The sequence below is a fragment of the Triticum aestivum genome, chromosome 1B, assembly GCF_018294505.1.
Source record: "Triticum aestivum cultivar Chinese Spring chromosome 1B, IWGSC CS RefSeq v2.1, whole genome shotgun sequence".
NCBI lineage: Eukaryota > Viridiplantae > Streptophyta > Magnoliopsida > Poales > Poaceae > Triticum > Triticum aestivum.
The window spans coordinates 452,580,696-452,599,115 of NC_057795.1; the positions used below are offsets into that span (position 1 = coordinate 452,580,696).

The following is an 18,420-nucleotide window of genomic DNA, read 5'->3' on the forward strand; positions in this document are numbered from 1 at the left end:
TAATTTTTGCGTGCCGGTCATAGAATAGATCACACATACTTTAACATTATAAGTAACAGTCATATTTATCATATACTTGAAGCAATCACATAATCCTGATTTCAACACATGAATGTGTCCACACCAAGCAATGGTAGTTCAACACGGCCCACCAGTAAATAAATACTCAGCAAAATGAATATACACAAGAGAGAGAAAGGTCTTAGCAAAATATGCAACCATTTTTTGGACATCATACTATTGCACATGTATCCTCGACACCCAAAAAAAACTAAATATTCAATTATCTCATACACCGGTGCCAAACCACCACAAAATTATGTGCATTAACCGCAATAGCTCTGTATCACTTTATCACAACCCAAATGCTGCTCGAGGCCACACTAGAATAATCTATGAATGACTACAACATGTTCGATCTTCTATTCGCAATGTGTACTTCCCACTTTGTAAAAATATATTGATAATGAGATGATTAAATCTATGTTTTAAATTTTGCTTCCATACATTATATTACTTGCCTTTGGCCCACCATATGGTTTTTGTCTTAAGTCTGAATCCGTCAATAAAAGAAAAGGGCAACCCAACATTACTACCATGTAGCACGTTTCACCATGATGCATCAACGGGGCGCGGCGTGCCGCCGCGCGGGCTTTGCTAGTATAATACTCCATACGACTCAAATTAATTGACGCAGTTTTACTATAATTTGTAGTATAGCTAGTACGTATGTATGTGCGTTGCAACAGAAGAAGTAATTGACATGTCCACCAAAACTAATATCAATGCGACCTGACAACATCTGGACGATGCCACCTGACAACAGCATTGATACACACCCTGAGGTTGAAATCTACTCCCTCCTACGTTCTGGTTATCTCACAAAGTCTTAGAATGGATTATAAACGCAAGATTGGTGGACTCCGAAAGGATTTATTCATTAATAACCGGGTCCCTCTCATAACAACAATCCTGAATATAGTCTTACTAACAAACCCGCTTAACATATATTGACGCAACCATCCATGTAAATCCAACAATTTTATTTATTTAGAGCCAATCAGCAATGCTAGTCAAATCCATTTAATTCCTTCGCTCTCTCTGTTCCTTGGTTCTTGAGTGGCTTCCCGAATTCCACACAATTTACAAATGTATAGAAATTGATGTATTCTCATGCAAAGAGTTGAGGTGAGATTTTTTAACTAAGCAATGAACCTATTTTTTAGCAGTAGCACATGCTAGGTCAACTGGTTGGGGCCTTTGGAGTCATGAGTTCCAATCCCACAAAGCACAAATAGTTTTCGCTACTCCTTAGTTTGGAGAAAAAAAGATGCAATGCAGGCCCTCCTAACATATTTTATTTAACATATCTAGCAAATTTAAATGGGGGTAAAAACACACATATATATTCACTACTCCTTAGTCTGTAAGAAAAAAAGTGCACTGCATGCCCTTTTAACATACTTTATTTAACATATGTAGCCAATTTAAATGAGATAGAAAACATTTAATATTTCATAATAATTAATTAGGTTAATTAAGGTTATGCCCTGAAAAGAGTTTTATATTAGTTAACATGAACGACTAATAGCATGGCTGGAAACTAAGCATTTTTGTGGTCAAATTACATATATAAATTATTTTAATACGAGTGACAGTTGCAAAGTTATAACATGATCATTTCAACATATTCTCTGTAAATAATAAAGACCAGGGACCTAAACAAGCTGAAAACAGAGTTAATTGGACCTACTGCAGCTGAACGTGGATTACTAACCAGCGCCCAGGTGCGTGCAATAGTGGCTACAGAAGTTGGGCGGAAGCCCAGCAGATAAAGAGAAAGGAGAGGGACTTAATATTGTATCCCGGGTTATTTAAAAGAACACCAAGGGGCTTTTTATAAAACATACGATAATGAACAGGCATGAATAGTATTTATAATGATAAAGTAGTATATATAATACCTTATGATAGTATATGAGATATGTGAGGTAACTACCTCTGGGTGGTAGGATAGATTTTCCCTATATATATAGTACGCGCATATAAAAATCTGAGAGCTCAAACACCATCCCATATATGTATTCTCTTTGTATTTTCTGTTTTTGATTGATTTAATTTCGATGCAGGAGAGAGATTGCTTGGACCAATGCAAAAGGCTATTTCCTCTGTCTTACTATCTTCGTTCTTTTATATAAGGTGTATTTACCTTTTGATAAAATTCCATAATGTAAGGTGCTATTTTTAAGTAGAACAATGCTCGTGCGTTGCAACTAGATATAAATATTATAGCACGTTAGTTTGTGATTTACCTAAGCATAATATGCGACTGGGTAAATAAATGTTCATTATATTCTATCCATGATTGATCTTATATTTTGATTAGAAGTGATTTTCCTGCCCATAGCATACAATTTTTAAAATAAATGTTCATTAAATTCTGCCCATGATTTACCTTATATTTTGATCAGAAGTTTATTAGATAAATTAACGTGAAATTGGTTCAAAAGTAAGTAAACTAAGGCGATTGATTATTATACATGGATGATTAGATGAAGGGGGTGGGAAGAAAGGTGAAACGGGACCTTACGCTCTTTTTAAGTAGTAATAATCTCTACTCCTAATGGAGCAGTTGGTAGTCTCGCTTCCAGGTTTTTTTCGTCCCATCACTTTCGTCTGGTTTTTTTTCGTAGGTTAACCGTCGTAGATTTTTTTCGATGTTGGTTTCTTATTCACCCGTTTATTTACCCCTCAGCTCTTTCCTTGCAAATCAGCACTTTCCAAACGTGCACGCAATCACGGATCTAAATTTACTAACTTATCCAAATCAACCGATACCTTCCATTATTGCAAATTTCTTTAGGAAACAAATAATAGATTTTAAGGAAACAAATAAAAGATTTTAAAGACGCATCATACTTTACTAACAATCACTAAAAATCAAATCTAAATTAATTAACCTTACCTTAAATCACTCGATCACTTTAATTAGAAAATATTTTTTTCCTAACTGCACCCCGCTTAGTGTGCACATAACAATCCGAAGTAATTAGAGTCACATGATTGAATCCATTTATTTAGAGCGACATGATTGCGTTCCGGGATGGAGGCCATGATTTCGTCGAGGTCGTTGCTGCCTCCTACACTCAGGATGTGTCGCCGAGATCGAGGCGAGCATGAGGAGCTGTGGCCACCGCCATGGTCACCCCATCGCAGGGTATGGAGCACGCCGTCGGCCTACAGCTTGTGGAGATCACTGTTGCTCTTCAGGTCGCGTGGTGACCGGATCTTGCCGATGTGTCCCTCCCCGACGACCTCCTCTTCGCCCGGTTGGCTGGCATGGATCTCGCCACTACTGCCCTCAACTTCTCTGCCTCGAGCTCGACGGTCAGCCACCATGGATCCCCCAGCTGGAGGGTCACGTGAACCAGCCGTCCTCCCATGCTGCAGCGGCGAGAATGTGACATGGCTCTCCGTACACGAAGAGTGGAGTTCGGTCAAGTACTTATATACTTGGCCTCTACTGCTATCCATGTACATGGAGAAGAACAGGCAACCGCTCATTCATGCTTCGTTCCACTCCTTTGCGCTACATTATTGGAGGTGACATTTTTCTATCTCTCTATGTTGTAACAAGCCTGCTGCCTGCATAGTTAATGGATTTTTTATTTAAATTTATCGCTGCTTAGTGCTTTGTTGCAATTGTTCACCCAAGATTCTTATATATAATCTGAGCGTATGTAGGCATACTTAGCTTTGCTATTCCATTTTTTTCTGGCGCATAGAAATAAGAGTATTGTCCAGGTTAGGTATTCAATTGAGTATGGTATTTGGATTGCTATCAGAATGTCTTTTCTATGCATGTGATTTCTCATATCTGATTATAATATTTGTGAAGTCGTGCATTGCACGTGCACTTGGAAGCGGGCCCGTGGCCCGCGCTGGACGGCGCCGACGCCGACCCGAACCACCTCGTCCGCGTATTCTTGGGGTTGTGGCTGGTCGATTTACATGAAATTAATTCCCTCAATTCTGGTGGCAAATATAATACACATAATCCATATTGTTATGCACTAGCGTGTATGTGTGAAATAGATGGATTATGGTCCTGTACCCAATAAGATGGATATGTGTGTGTGTTAGAGCGAGAGGGAGACGGGGATAGAGAGTGAGGAAGAGGGAGGGAGAGTGTGGTTCTGTGTGTGTGTGAAGATTTGATGGTAAAAAAAGTCGCCAATGTCGTAATATTGAACTCTTAAAGTTAATGTGGCCCCGTTGCAACGCACGGGCGTTCTTCTAGTAACTAGAACAATGCCCGTGCGTTGCAACGGGATATAGATATTCTAGTATGTTACCTTGTGATTTACTTGCACATAATAGGATTGTGTAAATAAATGATAATCAAATTATGTATGTGATTTACCTTATATTTTGATTGGAAGTGATTTATCTGCATGTATACGATTTTTTAAATAAATGTCATCAAATTCTGCCCGTGATTTGCCTTATATTTTGATCAAAAGTTTGGTAAGTAAATTAAAATGGAATTGATTCGGAAGATAAGTAATTAAGGTTATTGATTATTATACAAGGAAAGTTGGACAAAGAGGTGGTGGGAAGAAAAGGGAAAGTATCTCTCCCGACTGCATGTAAGGAAAGTATATCTCTCGATTGTGTGTATTTTTTCCTTCACTAACCTGAATGATTTACTTGCCGCTAATTAATGATTTAGCCAAGGTTAATTTTGTCCTAAATTATGTATAATTATATGCACTGTTCATCGTGATCAAAACGATACACCTTACATAAAGCCAAAGGAATGGAGGGAGCATAGTATGATACTCCATCCAATTCAAATAATTGAGGCAATTTTTTATATTTCCATGATTTTTTTATTAGATGTATTTGTTTTCTTTTTTGATAAAATTTCGTAATGTGAGATGCATTTGTTCTAATTTATCGTAATTTTATTCTTGGCCTTCTAGAAAAAAAGTATCTCTCACATGATTGCATTTATCTCTAGAAAATAAAGAAATTATATCTCTTCTGATTGCATGCATCTCTCTATTTCCTAGCCTAAATGATTTAGACATTTAGTTGCCAATAATGAATGAATTAGACAAGGATAATTTCGTCCTAAATTGTCTATAATTATGTGCCTTAATCACTTACCAAAAATTATATACCTTATACTTCCTCCATTCCTTTATGTAAGGTGTATTTTTTCTACACGGTGACCAAGGCACATAATTATAGACATGTTAAGACGAAATTACCCTCGGTAAATTTATTGGTTAGTAGCAAGTCAATCATTTAGTCGAGAAAAGTATGAGATACATACAATCGACAGAGAGATATTTTTCATCTTTTGCTACAAGGAGAGGTATACACAATCATGAGAGATGTTTCTTTTAAGGGCTAACAAAGGAATTATGAGGAATTAGAAGAAATGAACCTTACATTCTGATATTATATAAAAAATAAATACCCCTTATATAAAGAAACAGAGGAAGTACAATTTTAGAGTATGCTACTAGTACTTACGACCACAAATACAGGAGTATGAGGAATGGAGTGAGTAATAAAAGGTCGAGACGCTTGACGATCTAGAAAACATCGGGAATCCCTCCCCGTGCTCCAACCACCCCAAGCGCCGCCACTCCCACCGTACCGCGGCAATGCCGGCGCCGCGAAAGCGGAAGGTCCCTGCCCCTGCCCCTGCCCCGCCGCGCCGGCCGCCTCCCCGCCTGGAGTACCGCGCAAAGGACGGCGCGTGGTACGCCGCGCGCATGGCGCTGCAGGGCGACTCGCTGCGCGTCATGTTCGAGGAATTCCTCGAGGAGTTCGACGAGTGGCACGAGCCAAACGCGGCCTACCTCGCCTCCCCGCGCGACGTGGCCGTGCTCCGCGCCAGGTTCCGCCCGGCGAGCCCGCCCCTCGAGGACGCCCGCTGCGGCGACCTCCGCCGCGGCCAGCCGCTCTGCGTCCTCCGCGCCATGCCCGACAGCGAGCGCAAGTACTACGACGCCGTCCTCGATTCCGTAAGCCCTTCGCGCTGCGCCGTCCTCACTTCCTTCATCACGCATGTATGTTATGCTTTATCAACAAGCGCCGACCAAATATGCAGGTGAAAAGAGCGGCTCACGTCACCGTGGGCGGCGAGGAGCGGTGCGCGTGCCGCTTCACGGTGCGGTGGACGGACGGGCCGCTCCGCGGCGGCTTGGACGAGGTCGGCGTCGACGAGGTCTGCTGCGTGCGGGACTCGCCGGTCCAGGACCCGGCGCTGAGCGAGTTCCTGGACCGCGTGACGAGGTCGTTCGGCTTCCGCGACGGCGAGGAGAACGCGAAGGCGGTGCAGGACTCGCCAGTCCAGGACCCGCGGCTGAACGAGTTCCTGGACCGCGTGACGAAGTCGTCCGGCTTCTGCAACGGCGAGGAGAAACCGAAGGCGGCGCCTCAGGGTACCGGGGCCACGTCGGCCCCGGGCAGCGAGCAGAGCGCGACGGCGGCGCCTCAGGCGACCGGGGCCACGTCGCTCTGGGGCAGCGAGGGGGAAACTGCCTTCATAATCATCGACTAGGTCGCGGCCTGCACTGCACTCCTGCGCTTCTGTTTCGATGTATCCATGTGCCATGCCTGCCCTGCTCGACGATTGGTGAGGGTATTTTGCGCCTTTGCGTTGCTTCATTCAGTTACTGTCTTTGTCTTTCCATGTTTCGTGTCTAAGTCTAATCTTGTTCGGCCCCGAAATGGACGCCATCGTTGGTAGTAGTACCTGGTAGTCGGTATGAGTCTGTATCTCTGTTCCTGTTGCCATCTTTCCCTGGAACATATTATGTATTGAACTGAACCAAATTTGATTCTGCATACCTGAAAACCAAAATAGCATCCACCAAGCGTTCAAACAACAGTGCTCAAAACATGATGATGCTACCTAGTGCAAAGTGGAACAAGATTACGTTAGACCTAATGTTTATGCATTGAACTCCCCCTCCCCTCAAGGTTGATGAAACCTTGATATTAATCAAACGTGGAGGAGGATGCGTTCCGCGTGAGTTAGATCCAGCGGGTAATTGCCGAGCCAGCAGGCAGTGCGATCCTGTAGCCTAAGAACAGTAGCAATGATATGGCTACCCAAGTTTTGATTTCTAGGAGTTTTCCTAACGCTAATATCCCTCTCTCTCCATTGAGCAACACCTTTATCTCTGCCACCCGGGATGCATAATACGAGAGGTCAACATCCACGGACTGAATCATCGAGACTGCCTCAGAGGTATCAGTTTAAGGGTCATCTGCACTGGTCGTACTAAGGGTCACAGCACACAGCTGTAAGACCGCCAGGCCACCACCATGGTGATCACGCACTATCATACCAGATTACCAGTGTCCACTGTGCCATCAGCCGCCTGGAAAGAGCCATCGACGTTGAGATTAACGTGATCTTCTGGCGGTGGCACCTGCGTCGACTTCCTCGTGAGTTTAGGTCCAAGGGGGGCATCAGCTTAACACCTTCTTTCCTCTGTCAAAATCTGCATGTAGAAATTGCTCGATGATTAGTAGCAAATCCACATGGCTGGCTAGGCCTCGACGGTCAGCAGTGCGATTCACCAACCTGATGTTTTTCCACCATCAAGGCTTCTCTTGCAGTTGCAGTTGCAGGAAAAATGTGCGGGCTTCAGAACCAGCCCACATATGGCTTCCAAACCATAGGGTACACCATGTACAAGTTTGTACTACTACAAATTTACTCATGATGGCAGTTTGGATAAATCAGAGTACCCTTGCGATTGGTAGGAGCTTAAAGGTCTGAAGAATGAAATTGTTCATAACACGATATTGGCTCCAACAAATCCAAGTATGCTGGCTAAAGGTCTCCTCATTTTTGGAGACAGTATAAAGGTCTCCTTATGAGCCACACTAATCGTACCCTTGCATTTTAAACAAGACCAAGCAAAGAAAACTATCACAGATATAGTATCACACAAACATAAATAATGCAAACAAGAAATGCAAAGGAAACGGTAAATAAAAAATGTTGCTAAAGGAAACCCCATAATATATTAATTTAGTCATGCTATTGGCTGAATGTCGGTTAAGTAGCACAACAAGCATGTCATCTACACAAAATGAAATGTTTCACCAGGGTTGGTACCCTTGTGCTACACAGCAAACATGGCATGGCGTCCTATGAAGCGTAATAATGTTAAGAGTATCCCTAGAAGCACCGTGACACGGTCAAAACACCTAATGTAGCCGCCTTCGGCAGTAAGAGGCGCCACAGTAGCAAGCTAACTTTGGAGGGCACTGTCAAAGCACCTAATAGAGCCGTTTTCGGCAGTCAGAGGCACCACAGTGGCAAGCTAACTTGACAACATTGCCATCTGGACCAATGACACTGTCCATGCCATACCCGTAGTCATACGAGAGTTCCTGCAACAAGTATAGTCAAGTCAGCAATCCATAGGCAGGTGAAACAGCAGGAAGATAAAAGGTGCCATGTGCCCGCACTTGTACAATTGATATAATTGATTATGGTTCAATATCTACTAATAGCCAACTTAACAGCAGTTTGCAAAACCAATTCATAAAATACATATCGTCTTAGTATGGGTGCATATATCTATGATCAATAGGCCGGGGGTAAAAAAATAAGAAGCTTCCATTATCCAAAAAAACATATCACCTTAGAATGTGTATGATCAAATTTTCTCACTTTGATCTCTATAGTGTATCTAGAAATTTCGGGGTCGGCAGTAATAAAATGATGCTGTAGATTTTTCACTAACTAATGAAACACATTAAGGTCAACAGGTCAAATAACTGAACAATAAAGCTTCAATAGTTATGATTCAACTATCACTGAATTTCATGGTTAACATCTTACAGAGTTAACTTTTCCTTAAAAAAAAATCAAGTTTTAGTCACAAAGACTCGCCTGAAGAGGTGGTATGGTATCAGCTGCAACAAGCATGATTTTTGCTAGCTTGATATCTCTATGTGAGCTCAGTACGCACTGGATGAAAAGGTTCGGTTGGCAGCTATGATTTATGAACCTCGCAATGTTGCCAATGGAACCAGCATCAATGCAATACTCTGGGGCTTGAGAAGCCTCGGAGTCATGCTCATCTTGAAGAGATGCCATATGCAGTTCTGAGCCAGACCTTTGCTGTAGAAAAATAACGAATAAATATCATGCTAATGACGTGTTAATACACGATACATGACATTGTGGAAAGGGAAGAAAATGGCGGCTTCAGGTGGAGGACATTATAGTAGATCATTTTACAGGATATGCTGTTCCATCTGTCCCAACAAAATCTAGGCCGGTTACTAGCTCTAGAAAGATGAACAAATCAAAGCTTCAAGCAACGAGGTAAACAACTTTACTAGTCAAAGACAATCATGATATAAGTTTCACTTTTCCCTTCTAACAGAGAACAATTGTGTTGAGAACGAAATAGTGCATCACAGTACTATATCCTTGGGTTTATTATGGTAAGTTGGTAGCTAGGAGAAATAACATCAAATCGAGGCATCGAGCATACAACAGTTCAGCTCCAAAGTTGAAACCAGCGAAGGGAAGAGAATAATGCATTACCTTCCTCCCATCCAGGCCTTTAATGGTCTGAAGACAGTCTATATCAAATATGTAGTTGTTGTCCAGCAAACCTTCAACTTCAGCGTTCCTCCTCAATACCCCAGTGTATTCACAGATGAGTGCCCCTGGAAGAATAGTGTCCCACGTTCTTACGCCCCAACCTTTTAACTCAGTCTTGAACACCTGAATTTACATTTTGATTCGTTAATCTACAAGGCAATGCAATATACTCCCTCTGGTCGTGTATATAAGTCAGGCATGAAATTGTACGTCTTTAACTTGACTAACATAACATGTATGATATGCCAAAAAAGATATTTAGAAACTTCACTCAACGACGGGTCTGAAGATATATTTTTCGGGGGCATATAACACAAGTTTTGCTAGTCAAATTAAAGACTAAAAACCCTTGCTCGACTTATAAACCTGACTGGAGGAAGTAAGGAAAAAACACATAAAAGAAAATAAGAGAATAAGAAAAAGTACTACCTCTAGGCGGTATTGCAATCCTTGCTGGGATGTTCTATTTACACAGCTGCAGTGGCAGCTACAAGTAGCACCACACTCGAACACAACTGCTTTGGGCTCCACCAACCTAAAGATTACATAACTGATTAAAGAAGAGCTGCAGCCCAAGAACAAAGAGTACATGATAAACATTCTTTTTCATTCCCTGAAAACTTGAAGCGCCATTGCCACCTCCCTTAGTAGGCAAATATTACCATAAACATGTTTTTTGACATTACATTATGCTAAAAGCCCAATGACCTTCAACGCAAAATGTTACCTTCCAACTTTCTTTTGACTAGACACATATGGTAGATCGGAACCATTGCGATCAGCACACAAGCAGTGTGTAGAGCTAGAACAATCTCCTTTGCAATTACAACCAATGCTGTCAGCTGGCATTTTGATATATTCTGGAATCTGCAGTGACTTAGAGTACACAAAGCCTACAAAAGGCATGACACAGATAAAATCATTATAGCGTGTATGCTCAATATTTGTGAAAAGCAAGAAACTCAAGCAATACAAGTAACACATGTCAAAAAAAGATGAGCTAATTCCAAACATTAAAAGCAGCAAGCAAGCATCCGGCATGAACACAAGATTAGCGGCCAAAATCACATATGATAAAAACAGGTAAAACGATGGACAGGAGAGCTAGTTAAAGGGGATAAATAGAAGTTTGTAGCATACCAGATGGAGGAACAGGAGGATTATCAACTAAATTTGTAGCAGGAATTGGAATGTTCTCCTGCCCATAAGAGATGTCCCGACAAACCAACCTATTGAACAATTTCAAAGACAAATAATAAGACCCGGAGGGAAAAGACAAGAGAGTATGAATACTGAGCATAAATCAATATGGTCAGTGCTCAAATAGCAAACCCAGGTAATTCAGAAATTGGCATGTGAACATCTCCACGATTAAACAGCACCTGCACATATATGTGTTTATAAGAAGCTAAAAGGTAAAGAAAGCATCAGAGCTAAAGGAAACTAAGTGAAACGGAGATCACTTTTCAAACGTAGGATTTGAAACATGAGTACAATAGGCTGTCAGTCAAGAGAGTCGATATTATCTTATTTATAGAGGGTAAGAAATTTAGATGGGAACTGCATCTTTAGACACCTAACCAGCATCAAGTACTAGAAATTTGCTGGATAATTGAACTGAAAGATCCAAGCACAACAAGTTTTTCTGTGAGAAAAATACACAGTAAAGAAAAGGCACAAACTACATGTGTGATTCAGGATTCTAAGAACGTGAGTGATCCCGGATTGTAAGAACAATAGCAGTAAAAAAATGGTACCTCCTGTTTCCTAGATCGTTTCCAAGTTCACAGCGGTTTCCCAGTCAACTCGGTTATTTTCCAGTTTTCTTTACTCTTTTTTTTTGCATAATTTTTGTTTCATAAGCATTTGACAACTCTTTAAGCATGAGGTCACGGGTTTGAGTCCTGGAAACAGCCTCTTGCAGAAATGTAGGGAAAGGCTGCGTACGATAGATCCAAAGTGATCGGACCCTTCACCGGACCCTGCACAAGCAGGAGCTACGTGCACCAGGTTGTCCTTTAAGCATTTGACAACTCTTTGACCAAGATTCTAAAGGGTTCAGCCAAAATCCAGCCACAACTGAACATCTGATTACAACCATGATTTTGGAACCTAGTTCAGTCAATGATAATACTATAGTAGATTGAAATGTTGATACAAGTGCTCTTATACTGCAAAAAGAATACAGAGATATCGAAAACAAGAAGATAAGGGGCTGAAATCAGCTTGAGCTTGTAAACTCTACCCTGGAAGTTGTCAAAGGTGGTTGACCTTCAAGGCGCTTCAATCTGAATTTGAAAACCAAATGCCCGCGCACTCCTTTCTCTGACAAGCAATCCACTACCTATGTAGTCATAAAGTAAGTTACTCAAGATGCAACCATGAGACATGTTCAAGCTTCAGAAGCAGTGAAGATAAGACATCTAACAGGAGGCAAGATCACTGCAACTATCACTGATAAAATATTTCAATTTGCTTCAGACTAGAGCCTGAAGTTAATGGAAGAAATATTTGAATAAATATGCATATACTCCCTCCGTCCGGAATTAACTGTCGCTGAAATGAGTGTATCTACACACTGAAACGCGTCTACACTCATTTCCGCAACAGTTAATTCCGGACGGAGGTTGTAATTGTTAATAAGATCACACTAGGTGACTCTTCGGCAAAATAAAAATATCACACTAATTCGCTAGTTTGGATGATTAGTTTGAAACTATCAGCCTACATACACTTGGTATGAAACAGATATTTGATATTTAGATAATCTAGGAGATAAAAACCTTGTACAATCCATCATAGGTGTAAACTTTTCCAGTGTAGCTGTTCTTTTCTATATGGCCACGAATAACCCGTATAGGGTTGCCATTATCCTTGCTATTCTGCACAGAAGTAAGAGGCGAGTATTAGCATTTGGAAGAGAACTAATTCTTGAGATGGAAAAGGAAGAACATAAGCTACTCTAAACTTGGTGATGCAATCAAAGGCTGTGTGCATCGTAATGATGCAGGCTGGGGGTTCAACCTCCTTTTTGAACGCACAATATAAAAAATCAAAGGAACCCGGGAACTAACCTTCAGTGCCAAGTTTCCCCGAAGCAATGTTTGTTCAGTTTTCTGGTGACCGTTACCAAGCAAATTATTTCCTCCTTCGCCAGTGTAAATAATTTCGTCAGCTTTGTCAAAATCATCTTCATATGCCCCCGACATTACAATGCAGGTGGCAAGAGGGAAAATTAAATCTTGATACCCTGGCTGCTTAATCAAATGATCAACACTACCACATAAATCATTTTTTCTTATGGAATAGATACATTAACAAATAATATGATCAATAGACCTTTGCAGATTGTACATCAGGAAAAATATATACAACCAGATATTAACAGCTAGACAAAGTCCTGTGAAATAAAATAATTTAACATGAACTTACACAAATAATAGAAAAAAATTCTACGATCAAGACATTAAAATGTTTACCCTCTTATGTTGTATATATAAACAGACAATGACATTATATGAGTGTTCAATGACCTATTTCTATATGGCACACTGTCAAATCATTTCATTGCCGTGAAGTGCATCATATTTCAACTTACATACCATTTTTTAAACAAAGGCAACACTCCTGAGTAAATTTTACTCATAGGCTACTATGGTACTTGACTTCTATTTCACTTCAGCGCTACATTAGTCAGCTGTATGCTAAAGCGGAAAAAAAATTGTCGTGTTAATTTCACAATATGGGGTTGGGCTAGCTTGGAAGGAAGAAGAGAGGTGCCATGCAGCATGTGTTAGGGAGTACTAAAGCTACGAATCATTTCTACCGGCTTTTAATCGAGTTTTGTGGGTGACACCGTCACACTTGGGGTTAAATTGCATTTATTAGTTCATGAATTAGCCGTCGAGGAGCGACGAATTGTCCAAACCTTAGTGATCTAAACGATCTTATATTAGTTTACAGAGGGAGTATTCAATACTGAACAGAAGTTCAATTTTACATCTAGGTCACGGAGCCTTCTAAAAAAGTTCATCCCAAACCCTAGACCATGGTGCTTGGTCCGAGTTGAACACTGAACTATGAAACCATATGTGTTATCAAACCTTGAAATTTCTAAAACCGTCTAACTTGTACCCTAGCTTGTTTTTGCATTCTGGAGTTCCCAAAACACATGAATTTTTTGCGAATGTAAGGAATGATACGAAATCATAACCTGCAAAACTTAATCCAGGAACATTGCTATTTGTGTCCTAGGCAAAAAATTACAAGAGATAAATAATTTCCTCTTGTCTTTTACACAAATTGTCATGTTTTTTCTAATCTTTGCAGTTATTCATTTTGTAGCAACTCCCTAAGTTTATAGATATTCCCCAATTCTTTCTAAATCTTTGAAGGTGCAAACCACCCTAAAATCTGGGGCCACGGTTTGAAGGACGTGGGTGTATGCTATAAAATGAGAACCTGCAAAAAATTATCAAAAATATGATAATTTGTGTTCCATAAAAAAACAAGAGATAACTGTATTCGTTTTGTCATTTTTTTTTCACAGAACACAGATAGCCATATTTTTGTATGAAATTTTGCAGGCTATCATTTCTATTATGAAATGAATCAAGTGCATACAGATCAAATTTGGTTAGGATCAAATAAACCAAGAGCAAACCAAGCTGACAGTGGCAGAGCTTGAAACAAAAAGCAGGGTGGGCTGGGCAGGCTAAGCTGAAGCAAATTGTCTCTCGGCTCGTGTTTCACATCCTGATCTAGGTGAACAGTAGGAAGAAATGCTCCTAAGTTGGGCGGGCCATCAATGGCGGCGCCAGGAATTTCTTCCTTGGTATTCATTTGTATTCATTTGTGCAATTTTATAGCAATATGACAAACAAATATACAGGATGCTAGCAGCAGTATACCAATGAATTAGCAATTCTTTGGTATTCCACGGAAGTCCAGGGAAGACCCCTGCCGCCGCCACTGCGGGCCATGACCTGGTTTTGCCCTAAGGTAGCTCCGGCAGTGCAAGCTGAATGTCGATTTCATATTTATTGAGCCAATATGTCATGGTCATTATAGAACTATCGAATGTCGGAATGTGTTACTGTGTTATCAGCTAATTTTGAATATCCATTCCACCAGCCTTACCTTATCTTGATGTTTCGAACCCATATAATCTATACCCTTCATCCAATGGCCATGTATGCCTAGCACAACCATCTCAGCACGTGAGTAGAATTGATCTCCAACATCAACTCCTAAGAAAGAAGACAATGAACGAATTCACATTGTTATTTCTACAGAACATGAGTAGAACAGTTGACCAGGTTTATTAACCTAAAATTTAGAATTTTTTATTTTAAAACTATCTTTAAAATTTTACTTTTCATAAGGGTTGCGCATGAACCCATGTTAACCATTGTATTTCAAAATTTTAGAATGAAGTATATTGGAGTAAGTAATGGTGGACAGAAAGACAGAAATATGTAAAGCATCTATAATATCAAAATGCACCTAATTATTAAGGACTGCGCTACGGCGTGACGTGCCGAATCCCCCGCTGGATGCAGTGGACGTTGGCCAGGGCGTCAGCACGTCACCATCAGCCTGCGCAGACTCGGCACTCGGCAGTGTTGTCGATCACACGCTGCAGAGTGCGACGCGCTGTAAGATTCGTTGCCACACGTCGGCGCGTCATAATTCCGGATTATTAATCACATGCACAACATGGAACATTACTAATATGATTTGTATTTGAGATGTACAAAATGTTAGAAACAAATAGAAATAGGAGCATACGAAAGCCTTTTAGAAAGAAATGCCTAACACACAGAAATCACTACATATTGTACATTCTACAGAACATGTTTTTATCAAAGAGAAGCCTCTGTGATCGGGTGAAAAAAAGGAGAAGCCTATGTAACACAGGTTAGCAAACACTCAAATATGAACCAGTAGATCAACACAGCAATATGCTTCCATGTTCACAATGACTGCAAAAAAATTTAGGAGAAAAGACCTGGTAACGCGAACAAGCATAACACGTTTCAGAATGAAGACATGATCAAGAAAAAAGGGAAACAAGCATGAAACTATAAGCTCCGCACACCTTATATTTCCTGTATGCACAAATAGCTACTACAAATTCAGGCCTCCTTTGGTTCATAGGATAGGATTATCGTAGGAGTAGGAAATTTGTAGGAAATGAGACATGACATGTATCTCAAATCATATAAGTAGGAATAGGAAAAGAGATGTCATTTAGTTCACATCATAGGAATTTTTCCATTGAGTCTAGGCTAATGTTTATTTTCCTTGAAATGTGGAGGATAGGAACCAATCCTATGTAGGAATAGGAATCCATTCCTAAGAACCAAAGGGCTCTAAAGGAAAAAATCCTATAAGAATCATATCCTATAGAATTCCTATGAAATTCCTCCGAACCGAAGGAGGCCTCAATATAATCAGGATTCGAGGTGTACACAAGGTCATAAACAAATAGGATCATATAATAAATCATTTTGAAGGAAAGTCCTGGTAGTAGAAACCACATGACATAGCCCATTAAATTAAACAAAGCACACACAACATAGGTTAGCAACAAATAGCCAAACAAACAAATATAAGATCAGACCAAGCATATGCATCCATGGGCACAATGATGACAAAGCTATTTAGGAGGAAAGACCTGATAGCACTAAAATCACAGTACTAAAAGTGCACATGTTACTGCAATTTTAGTAGCCCCTGGCCCTACTCTCCAATTGTGCAACTTCTAGGTGACTGAGATTTATGGAATTTCAGGCAACTGAAAATTAGCAAACACTATGATTGGCGGACTACTTTCCATGCAACAGCCAACAGTACGACTGTACGAGGTTACTTAACTGAATGGCGTGAAAAAACTGAATGAACTTCATATTCATGCTCCAGAATTTCACAGCTCAAACTGTGCGTTCATGGTACGTTCAGCCAACCAGTACGTGTAAATCTTTCATGGTCAAAGAGACCCTAATTTCACAGCTAAAACTGTTCGTTTATCATAGAAGACAGAGAATGCCACACCTGACGCTTGAGAGCCCTGGAGGCCTTCAGCTCTTGCCTTACAGCCTGCTCTCTTTGTTGTTCCTCCTGTGACACAAACCATGTCAGGCCTTAAAAACACTGGCTATAGGAAACTAACAGTCCCTTTTGATTTTTGAGAAATTAACCAACAATCCTTAATATGCCCAGTGCCCACATTCAGAAATATGTTTTTATTAACGAGTACATTAAGGAGATCGGGAGACCTGCACAAAGTGATGGTAGTTACTGCTGAACGCCCGCAGCGTTTCCTTCACACGCAACCTCCAGCTCTTGCCGCCACCGCCATGCTCATCGGCCCCACCATCCACGGGCGCCACCTCCTCGTTGTCCTTGGGCAGCGCCAAAACCTCGCATGGCGTCATCGCCGTTGCCATGGGTGCGGTGACTGTCCTGCGCCTCTTTCTCCCGTCCAGCGCCACCGCGTCGGACTCCACCTCCATGCCCTGGAGCAACGGAACGAGCATGTCCACCGCCGTCTCCGCGGCCTTGGCAGCCTCCCTTTGCTTCCTCCTTACGTAATGCAGCACCGGCTTCTTTACCGGGACGCCTCCCTCGTCCCTCTTGTGCCCGAGGCGCCCGACGGACCCTGCGTCGTCCGGGAACCCCTTCTCGGTGTGCGGCGCGCGCCGTGGGCGGCGCGGCGTGGAGTCGGTGAAGTCATCGGGCTCGGCGTAGTCGGGGTACCCCTTCTCGGCATACCGCGCGCTCCGTGGACGGCACGGCGCGGCGGCGCCGCGACCATCGGGCGGCTCGGCATGGTCGAGGCACCCCTTTTCGGCGTCCCGTGCGCTCCGTGGGCGGCACGGCGCGTGGACGGCGCGGGCATCGGGCGGCTCGGCGTAGTCGAGGCACCCCTTCCGGGCATGCCGCGCGCTCCGTGGACGGCACGGCGTGGCGGGGCCGCAGAAGTCGGGCTCCTCCGCGTAGTTGGGGTACCCCTTCACCGCGTACCGCGCGCTCCTCGGGCGGCACGGAGAATCGGCGATGCCCGGCACCTCCATGACGGCGGCCGCCGGTGGGATCGCGCTCAGGCTCCTCCTTTGGGGCGGCGGCGAGGGTTTTGGGAGGGATTGGGTGAGGGCGGAGAGAAGCGAGGTGCGCGACAGGACACGGACGCGACGAGAAAGGGAGGGAGGGGCAGGTGGACGAAGCCACGAAGGTACACTGCTCTTTTTACCATTTGCGGCAAAGCTTGGGGGACATGGGGATTTTACCAGACTGCCCTCGCGAGCTCGCGATGGAATGTCGTTGGGATGTCTGAATGAAAGGACGATGTGCGGATCGGACGGCCGCGAGCATAGTAGCCCGAACGGCACGGCACGGCATCGCCGTCCAGCACCACTCGGTGGGTCGGATCGATCCTAGAAAGAAACGGAGGGGATTTAGGTATGTTTGGTTTATACTACAACTAGTAGCAAATATGTGCCTCGGGTCAACTCCAACGCACAACCCAATTTTGTCCAAGCGTGTTTGTTTGGATCCAAACGACAGCGAAATGCAGCGATCCATCTCATTTTTTCGTCCGTTTTGTGTTTACTCGGATCAAATTTGCTCATAATTTGGATTCGAAGCGGACACAAACCGCACATTTTCTGTGTCATCCTTGTTCGTATGTGTCCTCTCATGTCCGACCTGGGTCCACCTACCATTCACCCACCATCCCATCTCTCTCCACCTTTTCCTCT

The 18,420-nt window shown here is 42.4% G+C and overlaps 2 protein-coding genes across 4 annotated transcripts; one reads left to right on the forward strand and one right to left on the reverse strand.

The window, feature by feature from the left end:
- Nucleotides 1–5,568: 5,568 nt before the first annotated feature.
- On the forward strand, nt 5,569–6,900 carry LOC123092564 (uncharacterized). The gene is made up of 2 exons (XM_044514366.1): nt 5,569–6,041; nt 6,128–6,900. Exons 1-2 carry the CDS (start codon nt 5,679–5,681, stop codon nt 6,578–6,580), a joined length of 816 nt encoding a protein of 271 aa, XP_044370301.1. The 5' UTR covers nt 5,569–5,678; the 3' UTR covers nt 6,581–6,900.
- Nucleotides 6,901–7,990: 1,090 nt separating this feature from the next.
- On the reverse strand, nt 7,991–17,087 carry LOC123130888 (histone-lysine N-methyltransferase, H3 lysine-9 specific SUVH4). 3 transcript variants are annotated; one of them, XM_044550680.1, is made up of 13 exons: nt 16,939–17,087; nt 16,715–16,780; nt 14,798–14,907; nt 12,733–12,912; nt 12,442–12,540; nt 11,904–12,002; nt 10,991–11,040; nt 10,799–10,887; nt 10,386–10,551; nt 10,088–10,193; nt 9,599–9,781; nt 8,936–9,166; nt 8,017–8,430 (listed from the first exon to the last, which is right to left on the reverse strand). In XM_044550680.1, the coding sequence occupies exons 3-13, from the start codon at nt 14,867–14,869 to the stop codon at nt 8,317–8,319; spliced, it is 1,389 nt and encodes a 462-aa protein (XP_044406615.1). In that variant the 5' UTR covers nt 14,870–14,907; nt 16,715–16,780; nt 16,939–17,087; the 3' UTR covers nt 8,017–8,316. The 3 variants fall into 3 exon arrangements, with proteins under 3 accessions (XP_044406629.1, XP_044406615.1, XP_044406622.1); XM_044550694.1 differs by lacking the exon at nt 8,936–9,166 and having other exon boundaries at nt 7,991–8,430; XM_044550687.1 differs by lacking the exons at nt 16,715–16,780; nt 16,939–17,087 and adding an exon at nt 15,164–15,291.
- Nucleotides 17,088–18,420: the final 1,333 nt, after the last annotated feature.